The sequence below is a fragment of the Aspergillus fischeri genome, genomic scaffold (assembly GCF_000149645.3).
Source record: "Aspergillus fischeri NRRL 181 1099437636266 genomic scaffold, whole genome shotgun sequence".
Classification (NCBI taxonomy): Eukaryota; Fungi; Ascomycota; class Eurotiomycetes; order Eurotiales; family Aspergillaceae; genus Aspergillus; species Aspergillus fischeri.
The window spans coordinates 3761082-3786787 of record NW_001509760.1 but is presented as its reverse complement, the minus strand read 5'-3'; the positions used below and the strand labels follow the sequence as shown (position 1 = coordinate 3786787).

Below are 25706 nucleotides of genomic sequence, written 5' to 3'. Positions count from 1 at the left end.
AAAATCGCCGCCTCTCCCATGGGATCCTTGCAGCTAACGGATTCCATACAGCATTACCCTTCCGGTTGCCTCTCGGGTAAGACACCATGGCCACTTTTTTGAATTCCCTGGGCATTGCGACGGCCGTATTTGCGGTTGTTTGGTTCCTACGAAGGACAAAGTCTCTACCCCAAGCGCGACCGCAGCTAGAAGTTCCAACGAATTCGGGTCTGGTAAGCAAGCTCGCAAAGGCGCTGCCACACATTGTGCTTTTGCATCGCGATGAAGACGCCTTTCGCAAATCGATAAACACCTACTGGGCCCAACAGGAGCGCGAGGTCGTGCAAGCCTGCATCGTCCAGCCACGTGATGTTGGTGAGTTGGCCAAGGCCATCGACATCCTTAAACGGGAATATGACGAGCGGAGGACGCTGCCGAGGAAAGAATCTGATGGTGTTTTGTTCGCTGTCCGGGGCGGTGGCCAATCTCCTGTACCAGGCGGTGCAAGCGCCAAAGGAGGCGTGTTGATCGACCTCTCTCTGTTTCGGGAAGTGACGATCTCTGATGACAGAGAAAGTGTAACCCTGGGAGCAGGGGTTCGTTGGGCTGAAGCATCGCGGATCCTGGATGAGAAGGGTCTCGGCGTTGTAGGAGGCAGAAGCTCTGATGTCGGTGTGGCTGGGTATACATTGGGGGGTGAGTATAACTGTTTCTGTCTTAACATATTCTCTGACTAACTCTATAGGCGGTATATCCTTCTTCACACCACGCTTCGGTCTGGCCTGCTCGAATGTCCTAGCCTACGAAGTCGTTCTCGCCTCAGGTAAGATTGTTACGGCCACTGCCTTGTCGCACCCCGATCTTTGGCGTGCCCTTAAAGGCGGCTCGAACAATTTCGGCATCGTCACCCGCTTTACAGTGCGCTGCTTCCCGTCCACGCAAATCTGGAGTGGGTTCATGTACGCTCCCAATTCCCAGTCCACCAAGGCGCTCATGGCCTTACATGAGAGTGCAAAACACGCCGATCCCAGAATACGCGGAGGGGCTGTCGATACACACGCCGCGGCGCCTATCGCCTGTTTCACCTACATACAGGGGTTAGGCATGCAAACAGTCACGGTCCATCTGGCCTACACAAAGCCACCGGAAGAGCCCAATAAATGGCCGGGTTACTGGAAGAACTCGGGGTTCGCAACTCTCTGGCGCTTCTGGAGCACCTTAAAGTCCACACAGTGACGTCCGCTGTGATAGAGATGAGCGGCACCTGTCCACCAGGCCAAAGATGGTCCTTCGGTACTACGACCATCAAGAACGATTTGCCCACGATGTTGGCTGCACGTGCCGCCCATGAGGAGGCCATTACCTCCTTGCGGAAGGTCAAGGGGTTGATCTGGACGATTGCCATGCAACCGTTCCTGCCCTCGTGGGCAGCGAAAGGCGACGCAAATGTGCTCGGCATTCATGAGGGAACGGATGATGCGCTCCTCATCCTCAGTTTCTCCGTGTATTGGCGGAGTGCGGGGGATGACAAGCGTGTCTACGCTTCTATACGCGAAACCATTGAGAAAATCGACGCGTTCGCCACGGCCAATGGGACAGACCATCCATTCCGCTACCTGAACTACTGTGCGCAGTGGCAGAGACCGTTGGAAGGATACGGCGAGGAGAATCTACGCTTCCTGACGGAGGTCAGCAGAAAGTATGACCCAGACGGGCTGTTTCAGAAAGGCTGCACAGGGGGCTTCAAGCTCCATCCTCAAATCTAAACTAGTATGCATTCCCACGTGTGTACTATACATTTCCTCCATGGTGCAATTAAACTGAACAGATGCCCGGAAATTCCGTTCTATATACATGTCGTAGATACAGGACATGAAAATTTCAAGATTAACAAAATTGCCTTCATTATTATGCGGGGGATAATATAGAACATGTGTTCTCTGCACAACAGGGCAATGTCCATAAGTGGTCAGTGAAGTCCTGGTTATTAAGGCCTCCCATGAGGGCTTCAGGAAGTTTAAGGAGTGTGAAGTTAGCGAGGAAAATACTATACAAGGCGATCGCAATGACGATGGCGTGGCCATAGAGTCTTGATGCTTCCGTAACGAACCCCAAAGCTTGAGAGACAGCATAGCATCATGGATGGCAATGACTATGTGACCTCCATTTTCATGGGAGTGAAACCCCATCTATAACTCACAGGCTACCTCCTTCATGGAACCTTGACTTTCGTGAACAACCAGCTACAGGGTTAAATAATCGTCAACGATGGCTTAAACTTATATCTATAATAGATCATCAAATTTCTAAGAGAAGAAGAAGAAGAAGAAGAAAAAGGAACGAACGACTAGAGAAAGTTGAAGAGAATGTCCAATGCATCAAAAACCGCCAAAAGCGGGCTGCGGCGGCGGTTCCATCCTCTTCAACGCTTCCCCTATCGCCTGAAATGTGGCAATCTGCCGCTCCTGCTCTTCCTGAGGCAGGGCAGCAAAAGCAGTTGTTTCTTCGTCCCACTTTCTCACACAGTCCACGTTCCAATTGCACTTCTCAACCTCCCCAAAGATGGGGTGATTGAATCGGGGGTGACGTTTTGGCCACTCCGAGGCATGGTAATGATGCTTGACCAACGCGTTGCGCGAATTATGGGTTCCCGAGTCGGAATGACCTTGTCCAGCGGCAAACGCTTCAACCGTCAGGACCAGAAACCCTCCAACAACTTTGGACTCGGGGATATCATGGAACGTATGCCATGTCACGGTCTTGCCAGTGATGCGGCTCATTTCAGATAGGATGGCACCCGTAAAGGCAGAAGGCCCGGTGCCTGTGATCACATCGTCAAAGTCCAGCTGAAGCTCTGAGATTGGCTTTCCTTGCTTGAGGGAGAGCTCATTGAGCCAGTGGAGGATATTCTCGACTAGTCGCATCATCACGGGCTGTCGGGGCTTGCACATGAAGGTCCATTGGCAGAAGGATTGCGATTTCTGACCCAATATAGGATGGTCGCTGAATTCTGGCTCATCAATTTCGACGCCGATGACCATGCCGATATCTCTTTCGTTATGAGTGCTTGGGATAAACCGCTCCACGGGTCTCAATGCTTCCACGTCTATATCAGCATAGACCCCTCCTTCTATGTACATCACAAGGTACCGAAGCAGGTCAGCCTTGATAATCGGCGCAGTCAAAGATCGATACGTTTCAACGATATCTGGTCGATTCTCGCCAAGAGGTCCGAAATTCGTCTCGACATATTCGAGGTCATTCTGGTCGGTCAGAACTTCGTACCGATAGCCCGGGTTTTTCGCAGTCCAGCTGCGGGCAACCTCGATATCACGGCCGTCAAATTCCAATGGGCTCACTTTCCAAATCTGCCAGATTTTCCGGGGAAATGTTTCACCAACATCGGCCGTCACCTGGGTAGAGTATGATCGAGTCTCGCCAATGTGATGTGATGTCCTGGTAACACAGAAGTAGATCAACAGGAATAATGCCACCAGGCTGCTATGCGTGAATCGACGTGCCCTCTTTGGAAAGAGACTGATCGGTACGAATTTCTTCTCCACCATGACTGGCCTCTCATCTGGGGAAAGCATGGAAGTCGAAAAAGGTAAAAGATTGTAAGTCTAGGAAAACATAGCCTTATTTCACCGCTGTGTAGATTACATACAGTACATAGCTGTCTATTTCACATGTGGTCTTCACTAAATCTAGAATGTATTGCCTCGGATTGCGTTGGTCCCTGACACCTTTGAGAGCTTATGTCTCATTTGCTGGGCTGTCTTGTTGGTAACCCCGCGAGCGCAGTTGTAGCCACTGGTACAGGAATGTGTAAAGTTCATGATCCACTAGATCATTTGCCGGCATCTGGGCGCTTTTAGTTAATCCGCCGGACTAATCGGAGGGATGTGGCGTGGGGCAGTCAATCATGGCATTTAGTGAAAAACGCCATTGCAGACTTCTGTAAACCTTATCCGCATGATACAATGACGCGTCAAAGGCTTAATCCAGTGGTATTACCGCTAGCTTGACTAGGAACTTCCCTGTAAGTCTGTAAGGACGGAGTATACGACTGTAGATCCTCTCCAAATTAACAACATCACCATGGCGCGCCTCACTGAAAGTAATCACTGTGGAGGTTCTATAGCATTGGCTAGAATCATTATAAGCTATATAGAAATCAGCATAATATCCATCATGGGACTATTATGACTGCCAGTTGTTGGGAATCTATCCATTAAACAAGCTAGCGGTAAATACATCGGATTCAAACATTTGACATGCCACTGTACCTATGCAATCCACTCAAATACGAGCCCAAACCCTGTCGAAGTGCGGGGCGAGATTGTACCTGCACAGCTTCAGCCACTTGGTCATGTTCCCCGGGGGGTATGCGTTCAGACCCCGACATGTGGAGGTAGGAAAGATTTTCCGCAGAGACCTGGCATAATCTCTACGAAACGCAATCTTGCGGCAGCCTCGGCACCAGTGGGTAGTGGCACTGGCACGGCCTGCCCACACAATTCACGTGTTATCGAGTTACCAGGAGCTGTAATAGTTCTCAAGCAGTGAGACTTGGGTTTTTATTGATCGTCTTCTTCGACCTTTCAAAAGACTCTGGCAACTTCAACTCTTGGCCCCGATGCCCATCCTACCCACCTCAATCGAGGGCTTCTCGCCTCACTTGAACTTGAGTCCCGAACGAGCCATCGAGGATGGACAGTGGAAACCACAGTTAGCCCAGAGGACACACGCTCGACATGGAATGTCGTCTTTTCCATGGATGGCTCCTTTCCTGCCCACTTTGTTCACTGGGCGGACAAATAGCGATACAAATACGAATGAAAAGCAACGACAGCGTACCAGGCCGACCGCATACCTAGATGGATTGCGAGGGTTTGCGGCTCTCGTGGTCTACTGGGGACATCATCAACTTTGGGCCCACGATGGCGCAGGAGCTGGAATGGCCTTCGAGCTAGCCTACGGTTACGACAACAAGTACTATTTCGCATGCCTTCCTGGTGTTCGAACAATCTTCGCCGGGGGTCATTTTGCCGTCAGCGTCTTCTTCGTGCTATCTGGGTATGTTCTCTCAATGAAGCCACTGGGATGCATCCAGGATGGCGACTACGCTGAACTAGGTAAAAATCTTTCCTCTGCGGTATTCCGCCGATGGTTTCGTCTCTATATACCCGTCATTTGCACAACATTTTGCTACATGACGTTTTTGCATTTCTTTAAAATTCGCACTATCCCAGAGCTTCAAGGAAGCTACCTCTCGGAGCTATGGAACTGGTACGCCGAATTCAAGAATTTCAGCTTCGTTCTGCGAACAGGCGGGGAGCCTTGGTTCACGTACAATTTCCATGCTTGGTCTATACCCGTCGAATATCGAGGCTCTCTGGCTGTTTACACCGCCGCGATCGCTTTTGCAAGGTTTCGCCGCAACGCCCGGCTGATCGGCGAAGTCGCATTGGTGGTATACTTTTTGTACATTGCGGATGGGGCGCACTTTGCCATGTTTATTGCTGGCATGCTTCTGAGAGATCTCGATCTCCTCGCCATGCGCAATGACTTGCCCGCCTTTTTTCACAGACTGGAGCCCTTCAAGTCAGCCATTATGACTTTACTCTTCTATGCCAGCCTCTACCTCGGCGGGGTCCCATCGCATACAGATAACTTGCAACAGCTACGTGACTCACCCGGGTGGTATCTCTTATCATTCCTCAAGCCACAGGCAGTGTTCGACTACAAGTGGTTCTACCTGTTCTGGGCCGCTGTCTTCCTTGTCTCGTGCACATCTCACCTTCAGTGGCTCAAGGCATTTTTTGCAGCCCCGTTCAACCAGTACTTGGGCCGCATTTCATTTGCCTTCTATCTAGTCCACGGACCGGTTCTGTGGATTTTGGGAGACAGGCTCTACGCTGCAGTGGGATTCGTGCACGATTCACATGCCCAAAATTGTCCCTGGTGGATTAATCGTTTGCCCCTGCCTACCCTTGGTCCTTTTGGGCTTGAGGTCAACTTTCTCATCCCACAGCTGGTTCTGTTGCCCTTGACCCTCTGGCTTGCAGAGGTCACGACTAGACTAGTTGATGAGCCTGCTGTAAGGCTCTCTCAACGGATGTATCAAGAGGCGCTGGTCGACAAAACTTGACAAATCTCCGTTTGTGTTCATGATCTACGTATTTGTTTTTGAGCCTCTCATGCAAAGCCTACCCTGCCTTATAAATTGTTGTATGATAAAGTCTAGCAATGCTTGGAGTCCCTAAGTCCGGATACATCTCAATCATGAAGACTTGTTATGAAAGTACGTACGCCATGTGTCTGAGACCATAGTGGAAAGCTTGCCAGATCATTGATTTCGGCATGTGTTCTTCGTAGCTCTAGCTCAATTCTCACGGTCAATGTATTGCCAGTCTCAGAAGTTGTATCTAGCGAGGAATTAACTTGATGCTCTGAGGATACGCCGATTACCATACACAGAATTAAGAGTTGCGGATGTGGCCACTCCCCATCGATGGACCCCTCAATTCAGCCACTACCCGCGTCCGTCGGGGCCTTTTTAGTCAATGTATCAGTAACCAACCTTAGCAGCCCGTTTTCTATTATGGCTCATTACCTCTTACTGTTACATTCCAATGCTCTACTCTACACACGCCAGACTGAACATGGCCAAAAAACCAGCCACACGCCTGATGCTTACTGCAGGGCTATTGTCCGCAGTGATCCTCGTCGCTAAACTTCAATCCAACCATCTCGACTTGCAAACGAGTTTTTTGTCCTCGTATCACTCCACGGTTGGTCCATATGGGCAATCACACATTAATGCCGGTGAATCCAAGACAGGTTGCTCAGGCGTCCCCGGCAGCGAAGCCTGGTCTCACTGCCAGGATGGACAATCCGCAGAGGACGGAAGACGTCCTGAATCCGAAAAAGAAATGTCTCGAATGCACCATATATTATACTCAGTATCGAGTGCCGATCGAAAGTACTTCAAGATCGATTTTGGGAGTAGATCCGTGATGAATCCCAGTATCATACCCCATCCTGAGTTGCTTGACACCTGGATCATCACTGCGCAACTTCATAAACCTCCTTCGGCTCGAATGGCATCAGTCTGGTTTGCTGAAGTCGTCTGCAATGCGGCGTTCTCAGAAGATAAGCGAGTTCTGCGCTGTCTGGAACCACCACTGCAATTGCCCATACCAGCGACGTTTGGCGACTCCAGCAAGTGCGTCGGCGACCTTTCGTACTTTAGTCTCAGCGTTGGGCCGCATGATGCGAGGGTATTCTACGGTCCCGAGATTCCGTACACCATTTATGGCTCCAATTCTTTCTTTACGTGCTTTGGACAATGGATCTCCGATTTTCGAATCTTGGTGGACTGGGGCATCGACACGATACATGAGCACGAGTTCCGCCAGTATCGCGAGCTCCAACGTCCAATGCCATGGAATGCTGTTGAGAAGAATTGGTTCCTTTTCTGGGACGACTCTGGACAAATGTTCATACACCATGATATTGCACCGGTGCGAGTATTTGCGAAACTCGAGCTCGATGGCTCCGTTGGGCCCAACTTGGCTCTGGCGACGGCGACTTCTGACCAAGCGTGTCTCAAGAGATTCTTGCCTCAGAGTACGGGCCCAACGGAGAGCATTCATCAAGCGACAAACTCGCTAGCTATCACTCTATGTGCACGATCTGACCAATCGTGCCAACCTGATACGACCAATACCTTTGTGCTTTTCATCGTCCAACGAAAGATCTTACATGTTCTGCACCCCGTGTATGAGCCATATGTCGTGCTTACTCGGCGTTCTATGCCGTATGAGATTTATGCGGTCTCATCAAAACCAATTTGGATTTTTGGTCGCAATACTGCTGCGAAAAAGTCAGATGTATCTTCTTCACCATTGTTCTCAGAAGACTCCGAGATGCTCTACATGACCAGCATCAGCTGGAAAAGCCACGGCCAGAAGTATCATGGGTACATTGATGACACACTGTTCCTGGCATTTGGCAGGGAGGACTCGGCCGCTGGCGGTATCGACGTTACCGCGAGAGACCTCCTAGCAGAGCTGGGTATGTGTGCAGGATCTTGATTTAATTCTTTACTAGGAGTTCTGGTGGCTTGCATGTCTCGTTTTTCAATTACCTTGAGGGTGAATGCGATCTTGTTACGATGTATAATACGTAGATATGCTTGAATATTGGGAATTTAATCCAGCACCGAACAGTCCACTATCGATACACGGAAATTACAGAAGAACAAAAGGATCCCTTTGAGAGTCAGTGGCGGTCCAAAACCCTTGTCAGTCTCCATTTCTCATCCTGTCATCCTATCTTCCTATCTATTTGTTGGCGTAGAACCTGGTCAGTGGGCGGGGTGGCTTACGCGGCGCTGTGTAGCGTGCTCTCCCACAGGATCAGTCCTTTTGACATGAAAAGTGTTGGTGTTGGCCTTGCTATCAAGCGTTATGCGTCCTTTCACATGTTTTTGCCACCATTTTGTCCAGACATTGATCGACCGAGGTGAGTCTGGAGATACCCCATTAACTTTCGAGCATGTGCCCGAAAGTCAAGATGTTTAGTGACTGGGTCACTGCGTGGTGGGGCCAGTCCTCAAGCTAAGAACCCTAATTCCCCGCGTTGGGCGTATGCTTCAATTGGTCAATGGAGACTTTCAACCTCACTCCTACCTGGGAATGTCCCTTAGCTATCAATCTCGATTCGGTTAGATATTAGATATCCGGTCGATGGCTGCTTTAGTCGCACCTGGCCTCCGGTTTTTACGAGGTAATCATGACAGAAATTGTTCAATGCGGGCAATATCATGCATCACTACGAAGGTGGGGATGAGGATCGTGTGCGGTCTCGTATCTGCTATCGTCAGATCAGGCATTGGGCGGACTTTCGCGCAAATTAGTTCCAACTGGGGAAATGAGACTCCAGCTAGGGGCGCAGTGACGAGGTCCGAGGAGAACTGACTGCCAGACCTGAGGATTTAGACAAAGTCTCTTCGCTCTAGTATTTCCCCCCTTAGTTTGGGCACCGTTGTTCTTGCTGTCTTGGGTTTCGTACCTTACAGAGTCGGAACGAAGTCAATCCCATGTAAAATTTCCTCACACATGGCCATGAAGAATAATCTAAAAGCCTAGAACCAAGGATGTGTTTAAGGTTCTTTTTCTATTTTTGGTTAGTTTGCCGGTGCATCCAATGTTACAAATACGATGCCTCTCGATGGGAATTCTGTTTTCCGCATACCCGGTTTTTAGAGGTGTGCATATTATAGGCAGGGTTGCCGGAGAGTACCTTGCTTCGAACCGCCATGACGCCATTTCAATGAGACTTCGTGTATTCACATGTGAGCAAGTCAGCCCAATATTTTGACCATGAGAATGCCTTTCTTTCATGTCAAGGCGTTCCTCTTTTGAGGACTCCGTTCGTTGTTATTCTTTCCATGGATCATAACAATCGAATTTGAGAAGGCTCTAGGCCCTAGGGTTAATTGAGACAGACAATTAGTGAAGAAATGCACCTGCAGTCAGGTTTTCCACAGTGTCATAACTGTATATGGTATTCTAGAATAGTAGATATTATTAATGATTGTAGCTTGAAGCAAGAAGCTACCAGCGTCAAATTCAGTATATCAGCCAACAGTGGAAAGAACCTCCGAGCTTCTCCACGCCATTCTTTAGACCAGAAACATGACGCTGGCTAGCAGGATGGCAGTACCAGCCACCTCAGCAACTCCGGATCCAATACCAGAGGCCCCGTTGGATAGGGAGGTGCTCGAAGGCGAAGCAGTGCTGACGGTGGACGAAGTCGTGGAACCCATAGTCGAAGTCATGGAGGCCGCAAACGAAGTCCGAGAGCTTCCGCCCAAACCACTGACCGTGGTAGAATTGGAGCTGCTTGATGTGGTCGGAACTCTTGCTGCAGCAGTCGATGTGGGAGTTGATGAGTCCACTGGTGGGATAGACACCGGGTGGCCAACGCCAGAGCACAAAGATACGACGACTTTGGAAACGGCTAAGGGGCATGGGTTAGAGAGGATCATACGGAGGGGAATGTGACTTCTCATACCTTGTTGGTCCGCGACATCACAAGCTTGTTTGACGCAGGGCACAACCTGTTCCACAAGGCCCGTCTTTTGGCAATGGCATGCGAAATCCGTCAGCTCAGAGCAGCCGTCCGCACCAAGGGCCGAAGTGAGACAGTTAAGCTTCAAGAGGAAGAAGGAGAGGAGAGCAGCGGTTAGTTTTGAAACGAGATATGGAGCCGGGGCATTGAGCGGACAAGTCTTACAGAGCATTGTGGGATGTTGGATAGTTGGGCACTGGTGATGGCACCGGCGCCGAGCACAACAGCAGCAGCAGCGAGACGCATTTTGGCTATGATGCGGAAACGAAGGGATGGATAGCCTGGAGGTTGTCTGGCGTGAAGGGGCTCTCGACGCAACAAAGCACAATAAATCTCGAATGTATGCACCCGACTAGTCTTAAATGATCCGGCACTCCAGGCCTCGTATCTAGCTAGCGGAGTATACCGGCTACGAGCACATCATTCAGGTCACGTTATTGGTCATAGAGTTATTTTCAGACTTGGTCTGCTGGATTTATATGCACAGTAATCCTGTTACTATGATACGGTTGGTCCTGTAATGGAATGAACAAATCAAATCGGGTTGAGCGAGGCGGAGTCCCAAACCCCAGACAAAGATAACCGGTTTAGTGTGATCCTTTGGTTCTGTTGCTGGACTGTTTGTACCCCCCGCAGTACTGTCGGACAGAATTGTGGAGAAAACAGTGGTACGGGGGGCTGGCCGCAGTCATAACACCCTGATTCCATGCCCAGTTAACTATCATTGGGCAGTACCTGCTACCCTCATTGTGGTCCACCAGCATGTGAACCCCGTCAACTCCATCATGACTGCAAAAGCCCCAACCCGCCAAATGCAACAACCATGGCCCCTCCAATTAGTCCCCAAACCCCCTTATCCCATCCTCTCGGGCCCTGGGTCGTAACCCATGTATCCACTAGACAGACCCCAGTCCAGGCCGTCAGTAGCACTCCCATCTCCTTCTCCTTGCCTTCACGGTAGAACCAAAACAACGCCGTCGCAACAGCCAAGTCCCGTATGCCAAGGAACACCATTGCTTTTTCGGCTATGCTGTGGCCTTCTACCGTGGTCGGGACGACCCCAAGAGTATCGGCAGCCGTAGAGGGTGCGATGATGGCCAAGGCTCCCAGAGAGAACACAGTCGTGGTGAGGCCAAGCCCGACCAGCCGCCATGTTGAGCGGGTGAGGAGGCAGCTGGGGAACGACATGGCGGTATCAGCTCGAGGGATTGGTAAAAATTGAGGAAATTTGAGGATTGCGAGAATGTGAGTGTTTGAAATGTAAGCTAGAGATGTTGCAGTTACACAATATATATCCCATCAATGCGATGCCTGGCTTTTATACAGAGTGAGCTTCCTCTATTTGTTATTAGCCATCCGCGATGAGTTACGGCAGGAGTAAACATTCGCGGACTTATATATAGTAGAACCCCGATCTACTCCCTCAGTCATCACCGCGGAGAGTTTAGAAGTAGCCAAGACGGAGATGATGAGAAATCAAAATGATCTGCAGGTGCAAACTTGCCCAGAGATATGAAAGGTGGAGTCGAGAGTCTTTTATCATATCTATGTGTTAACAGAATATGCACTATCTTTCCTACTACACTGGAAATAGAAGTCTAGACACCTTTTTAGCTGAGTGGTTTGATGGTCGACACTATGCCACTCCTTCGAGTCATTTCAAGGTAGGAATTCCTTCGCTGTCTTGAAACCCTCACTCCGGCTATCTAGTCTCCGTGTGCTACACAATATCCAAGATGACAGTGTCGGCCGGAAGAGACCTCTCAGGCGCCTTCTTTACAGCCACACATCACTCGACGACATACGATTATATCTCGCCCATACAACTAGACCTACACGGCAGAAACGTCCTGATCACCGGCGCAGCATGGGAGGACGGAATCGGACATGCCACAGCCCTGGCCTTCGCGCGTGCCGGAGCATCTGCAATAGCAGTAGCCGACCTACACGGCGTGTCCAACGAAGTGGCCACGAAGCTAAAGTTGGCCGCAGTGCAGGCCGGACGCCCAGAGCCCATCGTCCTACGCTGTGCGGTCGACATTGCAAATCTGGACAGTGTACGCGGGATGCACGAGACTGTGTTCCGGGAATTCGATGGACGGCTAGATATTGTCATCAACAACGCGGCCTATATGGAGCCGGACAAGCCACTGCTTGATTCAGACCCGGATATGTACTGGCGGACTTGGGAGGTCAATGTCCGCGGCCTGTTTAATATGGCTCGTACTTTCCTTCCTATGCAGCTCTCTACCCGTACCAAGAGCAACGGGCTATGCATAATGATTAATGTGTCCTCTTCGGGTGCATTAACCGCTCGTCCCAGGAACGGGGGTTATCGCTGTTCGAAGCTTGCAATATTAAGGTGGACCGAGTCGATCCAGTTGGAATACGGTGGTGAGGGACTTGTGGCTTTTTGTGTGAATCCTGGTGCGATCAAAACAAAGATTACAGAGAATGCGCCTGAGACTGTACGAAATGCATTGCCTGATCGGCCGGACGTAGCTGGGGATACAATTGCATGGTTGGCGGCTGAACGCAGGGAGTGGCTCGCGGGAAGGTACGTAAGCTGTCAATGGGATATGGAGGAGCTCATGAAAAAGAAAGATGAGATCATTGAGAACGATAAGCTTAAGATGAGGATGATGTTCTGAGTCTATTGCTCCACGGTTTCTGTACCTTTGGTGCTCAGGCGGGCCCATCAAAGTCGCCACAAATCTCCGCACTTATTCACAGTGCAGATTCGGAAGATGTATGACAAAGATTCTTTTTCTTGAATTATATGCTTTTCATCGTCTAGAGTACCCGGAACAATCAATGATAGACGCTGCTTTGTCCTAAGACGTGGGACATATCATTACTCTTAGTAGGAAGAAAGCGGATACCCCGGAATGTTTGATAAAAGTGGAATCTCCACTCCGATGATATCGCTAATCATTACTCATCATTGATAATCATCGTTAAGCCGGGAAAATACAGTGAATCGAAGGTGTTCCAAATGACTAAGGTGATGAAAGGAGGGCGCAATGCCTGGGCTGAAACACATCTCTCCGCGACGTCAGCCTGCTCTTTTAAGGAGTTGAAAAGGCGTCGTAGTCCCCTTTTTTTGTTTTTTAAGGCTGCTCGTTATTCTCCAGCAGTGTCTTTTCTTCAACATTGGTCAACTGCTGACCTTATGGCCGCCCCGTCCTAGACGTTTGGCAAATTGCCCTGGAAAGCTACACTACAATCTTTCCTTTTCGGTTATCTGATGTGCGAGATCTTTGATGAACCAGTTGTCGGAGCAGGCAGCCAGGTGATCCATAAGATGCAGATTTACGCAAGCTGTCAAAGGCAATTCATAGACATGCTAAGGGTAGTAGACGGGCTCTTGTGAGGCCGATGGGCTAACCGTCGAACTTTTTGCGGCCCTTGAATTGTCCCTCAAGTAGAGCATTAGATACCTGGGGCAAGTGATTGAGATGCGCTCATGAACATTACTCGTCAGACGTCGAAATAGAGGGCTATTTGCATGACCATTTTCGCGAAGGAATCTGGAAAGTTTGATGGATGATCTCTAATTCCATTGGTTAGGGAGACTGTATGACGGGAATTTCTCTATCTATCTCCATGAAACATCCCTTTCTATCAGAATTCGGATTCTAAAAGTTTCATGTGCACTGAAGAACGCGTCTACCAAGATCAGTGGGGATCCGTCTCTTGCGAGCGATATTTCATTTGGATCATCTGAGACGCCGAGGCATCAGATAGATCTGGATGTGATGAGCAGATTAGGTTTTGATAAACAGGCTGGCCACCACTTGCTGTAGCACTAAGACAAGTATCACATGCTGCCTGCATATGCTCAGGATGGTATTATGCTCTCTCACATCTTTCTTGGCTAACAGATGCGTCCGTTTTTAAGAACTTCATTGACCATCTTCTTTGACATTGCGGAAGATGGTTGGAGCTGAAGTCTGTTCTAGGTATGGATAATACATTGTCCCACTAGTCTGAGCGGGTTACAGAGATGTGCGTCAATGTGGGGGTTAGTTTATCTGCCTCTGTACTCGCCGTACCTGAATCCAATATGTAATTGGAACTACTACACAGACAACCCTGACCAGGAATTTGGCTCCTTTCTCGAATGGTGTATTAACAGGGTTGGGCCAAAAGCAGACAGTGCTAGAGGCCATTTCCGGCAGGCAAGTCTAATATTCACAGCTGGAGAACTTGTACTAGATTGATGCTGGCCTTATTCGAGGTTTTGACAGTAGCATCTTGAACAAGGACTACGGGCCTCTTCCTGGGCATAGTAGGTAGATCTCTGTTGAAATCAATAGTACTAGTTCAATTCGCCAACTACTAGTAATTTATATGGCCAATTGAAAACCAATGAAGGTCTGATTCTTCTAAACGAATGACTATCTAGCTACTATTTATGCCTCCCACTAGAGGCAGGGGTTCGGCTTATTAATGAACGAATATATGCCGAATATTGGGCGAATACCGCCGAATATTATCGCCAAGGGACGGCTCGGTGGAATCAAATCACTTCCAAATCGGGCAAGCGGTCATATAATTCAATAATCTCATTGTATTGATTTTTTGAGGTATGAGTATCTGACTCTGTTCAGCCACACAATCTCCAGCCATCAAATTTATGATGAGATGGCTTGGTCCTTGCACCAGATTATGTGACAAATATCTACTCTGTAATCTTGTTAGTGTTGGGCTTTTGGTCATTCCTATGTGAAGAGCTAGTCTTAACCCAAAATCATAGATGTAGATCACCCTCCAACCTTCAGACGCAACCCCATTGGCTGCTGGTATGACAATAACCTGTCGCTCACTAGCCAAATTAGTTAGATTTGGCTTTTCCTTGTCCTAGATGTTGCTTGAATATCGACAGTACTCTGTCCCTTAGGCTTGTCTTTGAATGTGTATTCAGCTGTAAGGAAGTCCCCAATTAATATTATTAGAGACCATTACCAACAATCAGATCTGCAACTATTTTCTTAAGATCTGCAACTATTTTTTTAAGATTAGCCCTGACTCAATAGGGCCAGCTGATAACATCCTAACTAATACTCTGCCTTGCTTTTCTTCCATTTGCTTTCTCCTGCTTTGCCATCGAGGATTGTCTTAAATAACCACAGCTCGCCCAGTCTCATTCTAAATCTTCAAACCCACCGTGTTCCAATTCTAAACTCCTTCGTCAAGATGCGCTTCCAAATCTCACTTCTCACACTGATCTATGTGGCTCTGTTTGGAAGTCTCAGCCATGCATTTATCGGTCCAACCTGTATGAAAATTTCAGACGCGCTTGGCGACAGACCTGCCGAAGTCTACAAGCTGTTCTATAAGGAGGTCTGCCAGGAAGGATGTCAGCCGGATATAACCCATATTGATAGATGGGCACGCCAAAATGTCATCAAACCTCTCGTTGCAGAGACCACGAAAAAATTAGGAGTACCGCAGCAGAGGAAGACAATTGAGAACCTGGTACAAGCTGTTGTGCAGGCAACCAAGCAAGACTGTGTCAAAAAACTGGGCAGTTCGCACCTTTGCCAGAGTCCAGAGAAACTCGAAGCATTCGGTCAATGCCTCAAGGGCAGCCTTACAACAGTTCTCATGTCTAGAGTGGGGGAGTTAGGACCCCTGCTAACAGAACCAATGTGCCAGAAGGCATATGATTACCTTCGGAAACATGACTTGTGGGTAGAAGTTATACCTAGGTACTTCAAGAAGTACGCCAAGGTATGCAACAAGCTATAGAGCTATATACGGTTATACCTGAGATTCTCCAAGAAGTTCTGTCTCGACCCTAGCAGAATCCTTGATCAGACTGGCGCGAACTATTGCAGGGAGAGAAATCTTACCGTTTTGAGCGAGTGGCCACCTGCTGCTACCTTGCGAGAGGTTGGTGGGTTGGAATAACTGTCAGACGATGGTCAGATAATGAAATCCCATGTTACTAGACCCTTTCAACAGTTATTCAAAAATAAATGGTATAAGGCTATTTAAATTATGATATATTTTAGTATATAATGTATCATAAATCTAGAACATTATCACTTTTTTTGTAAAATAGCATAATAGGTCAAGGAACTATAGTTATCTAAAACTATATAATTGCACGGATAATACGCGTTAATTAATCAACAACATTTTAACCACCATCTATTAGTTGACGATTCGATATCCCTACTATATGATGACTCGATATCTTGACTAGACAATGATTCGATTTCTCCTCTGTAGAGATACTGAATCATCAACTAGTAGGGACACTGGGACGCAGATGGGCTGTTCGGCACTGCTTTGGCGCATCTTCGACGCCGCTAAGGAAAATGATGAGAGAGCAGATGATGGTGATTGTAAAATACTATTGATGAAGGAATGGCCAGACTTTCCAACTTGTAGAAATGATCTTGAGTTTGAATTTGTTGCCAGTGTTTGTGGCTACAGTGGGGATGGTTATTACCATGATTTTCAGCGTCAATTTCACAGGTTGATTCTAGTTGCAATCATTACATCTTCTTTTTTCATTCACTACTGTTAAACTAGTTACTAGTATCACTAGACACTCATTCACTGCTTGCCTTTTGCTAACACTCATTATTGCCCCTGCTACTAATGCTCACTTCTCTTCTGCAATCTACGACAATGTCAACTCCTTCCCCTGATCACTCCCATTCCTGGGACAAGCGCCAGCAGAGTCACGTTTCAGACGTCGAAGTTTCATCTTCCGAGTCAAGAATGACATTCTCTGCAAGGGAACCAGTATTTCTGAAATATGAGGGCATAGGACCCAGCATTGGGAGTCGTGCTGCATTCAGTCTCGACTCGGATGGGGAGATCGAGGCAAGGTCAGTCCTCATCAATTACCATTCAGTCACCCGATCTTCACAGTCGACATGCCCACAGCTACTCCCAGCTGTCATCAAGCCTGGATTATCGATAAGTTCATCCAGGCAGGGGTGTCAGGGTACTTGACTTGCGCTGAAAATGAGGATATCAGCATGGCTTCAAACACTCGTATGTTACCTCCTTTTTACTTCTTGCACATCTAATCGAGTCCTGTACAGAGTAGGCTTCAATACATTTGCAGCCCCATATCAGATGTCATTTACGGAGTCAAATCTCCACTTGAAGCCGAGTGGCTTTCTCCTGCCCACGATTGTGTTTGTATTGAGTTTTCCCAGTTATATCCATATCTCCTTATGCAGAAAAATGTTTGGCTGATTGGAGGGGCCGCGCACGTTAACATCGTTTTCATTGTAAAATGGTCCATAATGAGTCAATCGCGAGTAGAAGGTAGACTCGAGATATGGCGTAAAAACCAGCAAGGACCTGAGAGCTTTGTAAGCATTTCCCCCAGAAGCAGCATTTCTTTAGATGCTCAAATTAACAGCTCCTCTCCAGAACATTTTCCCGCGTCCCTCTCTGGGAACTCCTCCACAGGAAATCACTATCAGAAGGGATAAGCTGTGTGGCAATGCGATCCCCACCCGCAGAAAACCCAGGGACGTCTGGAGGCTTTCTCTTGAGCGACTTCGGTATAGAGCTGAGCAAACCATACGCAACCAAGGTTATGTCCCAGCGTGAATGCAGATGACCAAATAATCCGAGTTTGCATATCTAACCAAATCCTGACTCTGATTCATTTGCAGTGTCATTGCTGCCTACTGCCTTAGAGATCACCATTAAAAGAAGCGAACTATATGGCATGCCACTCGCGCTGCAGTTGTCTAATTTACGCCGCATTTGCTAACCTCGACAAAATTGAATTCAATATACTCTCGCATATAGTGTTAATTATCATCAACCTCTCGGATCTTATACTCAAACATCTGATTCGAGGGGATCTTGTGTTCGTTCTCCAACTTCTCCGCGGTTTCCACCCCGGCCGCAGGGACTCGGTACTCGAATCTCTTCCCCGGGCCTGGGAGCCTGCCGTCGGGCAAAGCATAAGGGTACGGGAGGTATTCTGGCATTAGGCCCAGCTGCACGAGAACCGTCGCCTGATCCCATGCTATGTGCTCGTGGTATAGACGATCCCCGCGGATATTCACCACTGATGTGAATGGTATGCGGAGAGGCTTTCCAGTGGGTGGGATGCCGGGGATACTATAAGACGTTAGGTTTCGCTCATAGAGTAGATGCAAATGAAACTCACAGCCAGTCAATCTCCTTGTTATGCGTGAGAGAGAAGATAAACTCGTCTACTACGCGATCGATACCAACCGTGCGACTGATAAGCTCCAGGGCTGTGTCATCGGGATTATTGAAGATGAAATGATTCAGGTAGAAATTGCTCAGTTGCACACGGCCAATTCCACCGGTCATCTTTCCAGCGTCAGTTTCTTCAAGAGCGGCAGGAATGGGGCCCTCTCACAGTCGGAACATGATTCACATATGGCTCCTGGACCATTGTCGCCATGGTCTTCTCTACCGATCTGTCTCCAAATTCGTAATAGGTATGCTCCTCCCAGATTTTCTCGAGATTAAAGTAAGGCCCGTCTAAGTGTTTCTTCAAGAAGCTCAATGACCGGGTATGGGCTACTCCTGCCGTCGAGTACTTGAAATCCGCATGACCGGGGACAATGAAGCCGGCGGACGAGACGTCAGGATAGGTGTACACAGTTCGGCTTTCCGTTTCTTGGCTTTCATTGCTAGCTCCAGGTATATGTACCAAGGCCGGAATCTGAGCGAGCGTCTCCCAACGACCGAAATATACCAACGCTGCTATACGAGCAGCTACGATTGCATCCAGAATCCTCGCAAATTCCGGCGCATAATCAGCTTCGGAACCGTAGACTAAGCCCATTAGTATCCAAACGGCTCTTAAGACATACTGTGCATACCTAGCAAACCAAATTGATCCTTCTTATCACACTCCGGGAGTGAATCCAGGCCCTCGATCGCTGTCTTGACAGCGTCAAGTACACGATCCTTGTCGCCACTTGATTCCGCATCAAGACTAATCTGGACTATTGCGTAGCTCTCCTCAGCCCATTTCTGCAATGGCTCTGGATCTAAACTTTTGTTCTTCTCCTGACATTCTGCGAAACGACTCGGCCGGATAAGTATCAGTCCCGGGCCATGGCCACAGCGGGAAAGCGGGGGTTGTAAAACAACGCGGGGGTCCAGGGAAGCAGAGGGAAGCGAAGTAGAGCTGGAAGTCATTTCGTGCAAGTAGTGATTTGGCGGCTAGATGCTCTCAATATACATGTAATAATTCATCCAGTATCTTGTGTCGAAATGCGCATAAGTTATAGGTGTTCTGGGGAGTGATGGACCCTCTTCCTGCGATTATCCAACAACACATAAGTCGGAATCTTAAATGATTGTTACAAATCAGCGAGTAATGTCTGGGAGGATTGTCTGTTGAATATTAGAGGACAAACATGGCCTGACTCGTTCAGTCGGATTTCGTCCGCATTTATTTTGCGGCTTCGCCGCGTCTCCGCAATGTGACCCCGATATCAATATAGGCCAACACTGGCTATTGACTGATAGTATGTGCATTCAAGTTGTGAAAGACATGTCCCCTCATTACCAGATAGCCATTTTCAGATATTCACCCGTTTGGAGAAACTGCACCTCGAGGAGAGAATGGTTAGATGATAGACACGTGATGCGGAGCTGCAGTATCACGTGATTAATTCGTTACTTGTTTAGGCTGTGCTTCAACGTTCCTTTGGATCAGTCACCATTCAAGCTCCAGTCGCATGACAACCAGTCAATGCAGATAAATCTCCCGATTACTCCTTTCTTCTAGCCTGATATTTTACGGCATTCTCAACTCCGCATTGCCGTAGTCGATACCTCCCGCGACGCGTGCGACCAACTGAAACCCAGGCAACTCACATAACGTGCAGAAAGGGACCTAGGATACACTCAGAATGAACGTCGAGTTTCAAAAGACTCTTTCGAATCTGGAAGATAAACTCAATGCCCTCATAACGAGCCTTACAACCTCGCCGACCGCCTCAGGAGCTCCTGCAGCAGCCCTTGCACTTCTCGACGCGGACGACTCGCTCACATCTGCCATTGAGACGCTTCGCCGGCACCAGGAGAACTACGCCAGAATTCTGCAACTTCGCGCGGAGGCTGAGAGTCTGGAGGAGAAGGTCAAGGGCATTGTGAGAGACGTTGTGGGTTACGAGAAGGAGATTCGGAGGATCTGCGGCGACGACGAGCCGAGCGATTCGGATGCGGAGGACCTTTCCGACGATGATGATCTGGATTATGGCGGCGATCAAATGCAGACCAAGCCAGGCGGCCTGCGGAAAACAAAGGAAATTGATTACAAATTGCTGCTGGACTTTGCGCGACGGATTAGCAAGTATAACCACCAAGCTGCCGCGGATGCAGCTGCCAATGCCACGCAGGCCGCCAAAGCACGGGGGAGAAGTCTACAACCTGGTGACCAGGACATGGCGATGACAGGTGTCAATGGCGGCCCTGGTGCTGAGGAAGGCGCCGAACCGGTCTCATCCGTCACGAAGGAAGCGACATCCTGGCTCGATGAGTCAGCGAAGATGACTCGCCAGGTTTACATGATCCCATATCCGATGGAAGACCGTATTCGAATGGGTCTGATGGGTCAGATACAGCTGACCGCTGCCGAAGGTCGACCGGGGTTCGATCCCGATCAAGAGGTGGAACGATTGATACGCGAGGCCGAGGGTCTGGGGTCTACAGAGCCGGTGGTTCCTGCACCACAGCCTATGGGAGAGGAGAGAAGACATGCGAACGAGGCCGCCAAGGCTGCAGCTCAAGCAGGCGCGGCGAGCAGCGGAACTACGGCCGCACCAGCGCCTGCACCCAAGCCCAAGGCAACTCTGGATCTTGATCTCTACGACCCTGACGACGACGAAATGATATGATTAAATTACAGTGCCCCGGTACATTCACACGTAATTCGAACACTCCTACTACCACCGCTGCGCGCTGAAGATTATGGATCACAGTATTCATTGCATGAACTCATTTGAATTGAGAATCGGAAAGCATCCAGCGCTACCTCCATCAGCGAAATGGGACTACATACTGTGAACTGACGACTTGGCAGTCCACTTGCGGAAACGCTTTCCGTAGAAATAGACCGGAATGGCGCAAAGACACCAGAGGGTGGTCAAAGACATGTTCATCATGATTGGCCTAATGAAACCACTTTTGATCACCCACGGGGTGATGAATTCAGCGAATCCATAACCCCACAGGTTCTTGTTGACTGTGATCGCCACAAAGACTAAGCCGGCAACGGGCTTATAGCTGTCAACCGCGTAGGTGCTGGTAATGGCTGGAAGAGCGCAGACCTGAATGCCAGCGCAAGTGTAGCCGATTATCACAATAATCTAAAGGCAGTTAGCTTGGGTCGCTTTTCAACAGAAGGCTGTGAACTGACCTTCCAATCCCATTTGTTTTCGTAGCCGAATGCCACGACGAAATTGCCGATTATCATGATGATCACATAGGGTATCATAGCTGGCAATCTCATCTCCGGCTCCCGAATACCTCTGTTCTTCTTTGTGGCCCTCATCGAAATCCAGTCAGACAAAGGCCCGTTGGTAGCCAAGCCTATGGCCGCCCCAACGATAATGGCAAAGTTGAAGAACCCGATGGTCTGGCTGTTGAAGTTGTAGGGAGGAGCGGCAAAGGCCTGACTCTGGGTGAGGTTCAAGGTCAACATGCAGCTGGCGGACCACGAGACGGTGAACGCAGCAAGTTCGACTATGGGGAACGCGAGCAGTTTCCACGGAATCCAGAAACAGGTCCACAAGGTCTTCAGATAGTTGTCTGACGGCTGCCAGAGCATGAACTGCTGTTTGGAGGGATAGCCCTTTCCCAGCCAGGGGTCTTGGTCTGCTCCGCTCTCAGATGCGACGTTTTCCTGCTGTAGGATGACCTCCGCCGGCTTCTCCGGCTCAGAGGCCGACGAGGGCGTCTTCACCTGTTCCTGACCATTCTGTACCTCGGAGGGGTGGGCGCGGTGCCATTTTGTTTCGGGGAACAGGAAGACGAGGGCTACGAGGACGATGCCGAGGACGCCGGTGTTGAGCCAGAAGAAGCTGCGCCAGCCGACGTGTTCTGCCATGGGACCGGCGATGACTGGGCCGACCTATTGAGAAGTCAGTGAGTTGGAGACCATGAGAGCATCATGCTTACCATGAGAGAACCAAAATAGGCGGTGAAGTATAGGGTGTTGTATGCTCCTCGCTCGTGAAGGAACATGATGTCGGTAATGATCTCAGGTTGGGCTGACTATCATCCTGATTAACACGAAGCCTTGTGTCGTTGCGAGTGTTCCTACCTCGGCAGGCCCAGCTCCGAAACCGTTCAGGATGCATGCTCCCATGTAACTTCCATAGGAAGTAGCGAGCGCTCGCCATACGTTACTGACCAGACAGATAAGGGTGGAAAAGATGAGGACCGGCCGTCGACCGAAAGCTGCCTGGACGGGAACCCTTCAACTCGTCAGCCACATGTCACTTTCGAGAGTCTCGAGGACGCACCAGAAGAAATTACTGAAACCAAGAACGAGAATGCAAATGCCGGTAAATTTGACCACGGACGCCAGATCGGTATCGAACGATTCCATCAGTTGCGGAAACATCGGCGCGAGTGCCAATGGTCCCAGGCCCTGGCTGAACGACACTGCCGTCGACATGCAGATGGCACTCATCTTCCAGAACCGGTTCCAATTCTGCGGACGTCAGCGTTCGTCTCACAAATTCATGCGGATGGGCCATATACCAAAGGATCATGAGGGCTTTGGGAGGGCTGTGGCACCAGCACTCGGTCGGAGGATTTGACAAAGTGGACGGAGCCCACATCAGCCATGATCTCCGTTCCGGGATAGATCTTGGTATTGAGCTGTTGCTCGATCTGATGGATCGTCTGTATGCTTCATATCAGCTCTGCTTGCCATTCGCGAGCCAGTGCGGTTAGTTACAGTCTCATCATGATTCATCTCCATCTTGGCCAATTTCACTCTTCATTAGCAGTAATGCGTAGTCGAGTGCTAGACCAGTAGTCTGGCACTGTAGGGTCTGATCTTCCTTATAACTTCGACGAGAGACAAGTCTCCCATAGTGCGGAATTCCCCCGGCAGTCGAGACTACCGAAAGGCGATGTTTATACTTTACGAGACCTCGGTCTACCCTATGTATCGACGTGGCGTTTCAGTCTTTTTAAGTTTACGACTGTTGAAATCCACAAACAGGACTGTCACACTGTCACTGACAGGCTAAAAGCGGGGAATGAATGATGCCCAGAGAAAAAACGCAGGGGAGCTACTCCACAAATCCACAGCAACCCCGGATTTCCCCATCGGGAACTCCACTTCCCCAGCTCATCCACCAGGACGATGGACCACTGCCTCCTGCGCCTGACTAGTGCCAGCATTGGCTATGACATCTTCGATCTACCCCAAACGGCGGACCACGGATTCTGCCCGCTCTCGTGCATCCTGGCAAATCGACAACCGAGCTCGAACCGGAGTCAGCAGCCTAGAGCCCTAACCCAGACGCAAGCACGGCCGGTTCCTTCCCAAACGAGTTCAACTGTCCGTTGTGCCACTTTGGGAAGATCAGCTACGCTACTGGCTAGTTCGTTCATGACACTGGTTCATCAACCGAGCTGCATTTCCGATGTCCTTGAAAACAGCCTTGGGGGAGGTTTAAGGTTTGGGGTGTATTCCTATCGGCAGATGGAACTGCCGATGGAGCTGCTAGCTTAGGTAGCCTAGCTTGAGGAGACGGAAATTTTCCTGGCGTTTCATTCTGAATGGTCTAGAGCTGTTAAAGCATGGTAATTCGAGGTAGTTGAGGATGGCATGGCCACCACAGAGCCTAGTCTATCCCTGGTAAGAAAGCTAGAGTGGATGTTATCCTGTAGTATATTCAACTCTTTGGTCTGGTTTCCGACAAGGATGTCATTGTTATCTGCGAATAGCTATTCCCCAATCATGCCAGCCTTACCTGAGCGAAACGATTCTCACATCTAACGGCATGAGCCTATTCCCTATACCAATGACAGGCCGGCCGTTACGGTAGCGATCACCAGATAACCAGCAGTATACTCATTTATCCAATTAAGATGGGGCAAAAAAGCCGAAGAGACCACAAGTAAACCGGCACAGTCCTGCAACCCAACCCAAGTCTCCATATGCAACCGTACCGAACAATGCCATCAGAGATCAACTGACTTGACTCACTCCTTCAGCGCATCATGCCCCCAGTTCTTCAACGACCTGTAACTCCTACTCCCGGTATCCCGCTTCGCATGCTCCTCCTGCGCCAGATGCCGCTTACAGTACGAGACCACCCTCCGCATATGCTCTAGATCCTCGTCCGAGTACCCGGACGGGTCCTTGGAGGGGTTATGTTCGAGGATATCCACGATTCTGCGGCCGCTTTTTCGGTCATCAAGGTCAGTTTTCTTCAGGCACTGTCCGAATAGGTAAAATACAGGAGGACGACGGATAGATTACCTCTCGTGACCGACCGTCTCGCCGGACGCGGACGCGCCCGTCCAGCCTGAGGACTGGGATTGTTCTTCCGCGAGCCAGGCGCGGAGTTCGGTGGGGGTCATGTTGACCAGGTCGTTGAATTCTCTTGGAGCAGTGGTTAGATGGGATTGGTGGAGAGGGAGGGGGACGTACTCGATGACGGTGGTTTTGTCTTTTACCATTTTGGCTATATTTTGTTTTAATTGCTGATAGTGAAAGTAACTGCTGAATTGACCAGTCTTGTCATATATATGTCTTGCGTAAAGAAGTGGTACTCGTGGAGAGCTGCTTGATTGACGTCATGGATTCCTGGCAATCGAGATGATCGATTGTTTGGCATATCTGATCGATCGGTATACACAAGTCTCCATGACCTAAGATGATCAAGATTATTGAACGCATCGGCTTTGGCGATACTTGTTGGTCTTGAGTCATCCTGGCTTTTTACATACAAGAGCAATTCAATTCGTGTCAGAGACTGAGGGAACACCATATATACTTGCAGTTCTCTAGTTTAGCTCATTCAATAATATTTTCAAACAATTGCGAAAAGAGAATGTTCCAACTCGCTCCTCAAGTCCGCCCAGGATCAACTGCACCAGGTACCTAAAATCGATCAAAGTAGCTCCTATACCGCAAGGAGTAGAGTCATAGAATTTCCGCATTCTGTCAGAGAATGGACATATTAGGGACCACGTGACTGAATAAAACTGGCATGTCACCCCTTGGGAGCCTTGATGTTCTGCTCCTGGCCTTTGTTGTCATAAGAAGTCGCTAGGAACTCCAGCTCGGTGATACGCCCCGCACATATGCGACTTTCAAACTCAGCTTCCGTAGAAGTCATGGAATCGTGCAGTTGGAGTGTGGGATGGAGCAGATGACACTGGTGCAGTGCTGGGCGGGTCAATGGACATCTCAGTGTCTTCTTCCGTGGCCGGCTTCACACGAGGATAGTAGTAAGGTAATTCATCTCCCTCGTCTCCATCGTAGTCTAGATCGAGAACCCATCCATCTTCGAACTCTGGCTTCAAAGAACATGTTTTATTAGCCATTTTTGAAGGAGGACAGACTTGTTGTGCTTGCC

The 25706-nt window shown here is 49.2% G+C and overlaps 11 protein-coding genes across 11 annotated transcripts, besides 4 other annotated features; 6 read left to right on the top strand and 5 right to left on the bottom strand.

Moving 5' to 3' along the window:
* Positions 1-86: 86 nt before the first annotated feature.
* Positions 87-1745, top strand: NFIA_059940 (FAD-binding oxidoreductase; the record flags this gene model as incomplete). The annotated part of the gene is made up of 3 exons (XM_001258535.1): positions 87-675; positions 725-1202; positions 1262-1745. The coding sequence occupies 3 exons, from the start codon at positions 87-89 to the stop codon at positions 1743-1745; spliced, it is 1551 nt and encodes a 516-aa protein (XP_001258536.1).
* A 545-nt stretch (positions 1746-2290) lies between these two features.
* Positions 2291-2316: a microsatellite.
* A 41-nt stretch (positions 2317-2357) lies between these two features.
* Positions 2358-3572, bottom strand: NFIA_059930 (glycosyltransferase family 32 protein; the record flags this gene model as incomplete). Its single annotated transcript, XM_001258534.1, has 1 exon — positions 2358-3572. One exon carries the CDS (start codon positions 3570-3572, stop codon positions 2358-2360), a length of 1215 nt encoding a protein of 404 aa, XP_001258535.1.
* Positions 3573-4618: 1046 nt separating this feature from the next.
* Positions 4619-6133, top strand: NFIA_059920 (acyltransferase family protein; the record flags this gene model as incomplete). The annotated part of the gene is made up of 1 exon (XM_001258533.1): positions 4619-6133. The coding sequence occupies one exon, from the start codon at positions 4619-4621 to the stop codon at positions 6131-6133; it is 1515 nt and encodes a 504-aa protein (XP_001258534.1).
* A 514-nt stretch (positions 6134-6647) lies between these two features.
* On the top strand, positions 6648-8081 carry NFIA_059910 (uncharacterized protein; the record flags this gene model as incomplete). Its single annotated transcript, XM_001258532.1, has 1 exon — positions 6648-8081. The coding sequence occupies one exon, from the start codon at positions 6648-6650 to the stop codon at positions 8079-8081; it is 1434 nt and encodes a 477-aa protein (XP_001258533.1).
* Positions 8082-9673: 1592 nt separating this feature from the next.
* On the bottom strand, positions 9674-10368 carry NFIA_059900 (putative GPI anchored protein; the record flags this gene model as incomplete). The annotated part of the gene is made up of 3 exons (XM_001258531.1): positions 9674-10011; positions 10066-10204; positions 10288-10368. The coding sequence occupies 3 exons, from the start codon at positions 10366-10368 to the stop codon at positions 9674-9676; spliced, it is 558 nt and encodes a 185-aa protein (XP_001258532.1).
* A 1490-nt stretch (positions 10369-11858) lies between these two features.
* Positions 11859-12773, top strand: NFIA_059890 (SDR family NAD(P)-dependent oxidoreductase; the record flags this gene model as incomplete). Its single annotated transcript, XM_001258530.1, has 1 exon — positions 11859-12773. The coding sequence occupies one exon, from the start codon at positions 11859-11861 to the stop codon at positions 12771-12773; it is 915 nt and encodes a 304-aa protein (XP_001258531.1).
* Positions 12774-13864: 1091 nt separating this feature from the next.
* Positions 13865-14155: a mobile genetic element.
* Positions 13938-14312: a mobile genetic element.
* A 787-nt stretch (positions 14313-15099) lies between these two features.
* Positions 15100-15144: a microsatellite.
* Positions 15145-15321: 177 nt separating this feature from the next.
* On the top strand, positions 15322-16125 carry NFIA_059880 (uncharacterized protein; the record flags this gene model as incomplete). The annotated part of the gene is made up of 2 exons (XM_001258529.1): positions 15322-15858; positions 16093-16125. The coding sequence occupies 2 exons, from the start codon at positions 15322-15324 to the stop codon at positions 16123-16125; spliced, it is 570 nt and encodes a 189-aa protein (XP_001258530.1).
* Positions 16126-17915: 1790 nt separating this feature from the next.
* Positions 17916-19290, bottom strand: NFIA_059870 (uncharacterized protein; the record flags this gene model as incomplete). The annotated part of the gene is made up of 4 exons (XM_001258528.1): positions 17916-18231; positions 18281-18450; positions 18500-18921; positions 18969-19290. 4 exons carry the CDS (start codon positions 19288-19290, stop codon positions 17916-17918), a joined length of 1230 nt encoding a protein of 409 aa, XP_001258529.1.
* A 719-nt stretch (positions 19291-20009) lies between these two features.
* Positions 20010-20996, top strand: NFIA_059860 (uncharacterized protein; the record flags this gene model as incomplete). The annotated part of the gene is made up of 1 exon (XM_001258527.1): positions 20010-20996. One exon carries the CDS (start codon positions 20010-20012, stop codon positions 20994-20996), a length of 987 nt encoding a protein of 328 aa, XP_001258528.1.
* Positions 20997-21152: 156 nt separating this feature from the next.
* On the bottom strand, positions 21153-22953 carry NFIA_059850 (putative MFS transporter; the record flags this gene model as incomplete). The annotated part of the gene is made up of 6 exons (XM_001258526.1): positions 21153-21467; positions 21518-22231; positions 22279-22374; positions 22424-22577; positions 22626-22816; positions 22867-22953. 6 exons carry the CDS (start codon positions 22951-22953, stop codon positions 21153-21155), a joined length of 1557 nt encoding a protein of 518 aa, XP_001258527.1.
* A 1371-nt stretch (positions 22954-24324) lies between these two features.
* Positions 24325-24804, bottom strand: NFIA_059840 (DUF3140 domain-containing protein; the record flags this gene model as incomplete). Its single annotated transcript, XM_001258525.1, has 2 exons — positions 24325-24526; positions 24605-24804. 2 exons carry the CDS (start codon positions 24802-24804, stop codon positions 24325-24327), a joined length of 402 nt encoding a protein of 133 aa, XP_001258526.1.
* Between the last annotated feature and the right edge of the window lie 902 nt (positions 24805-25706).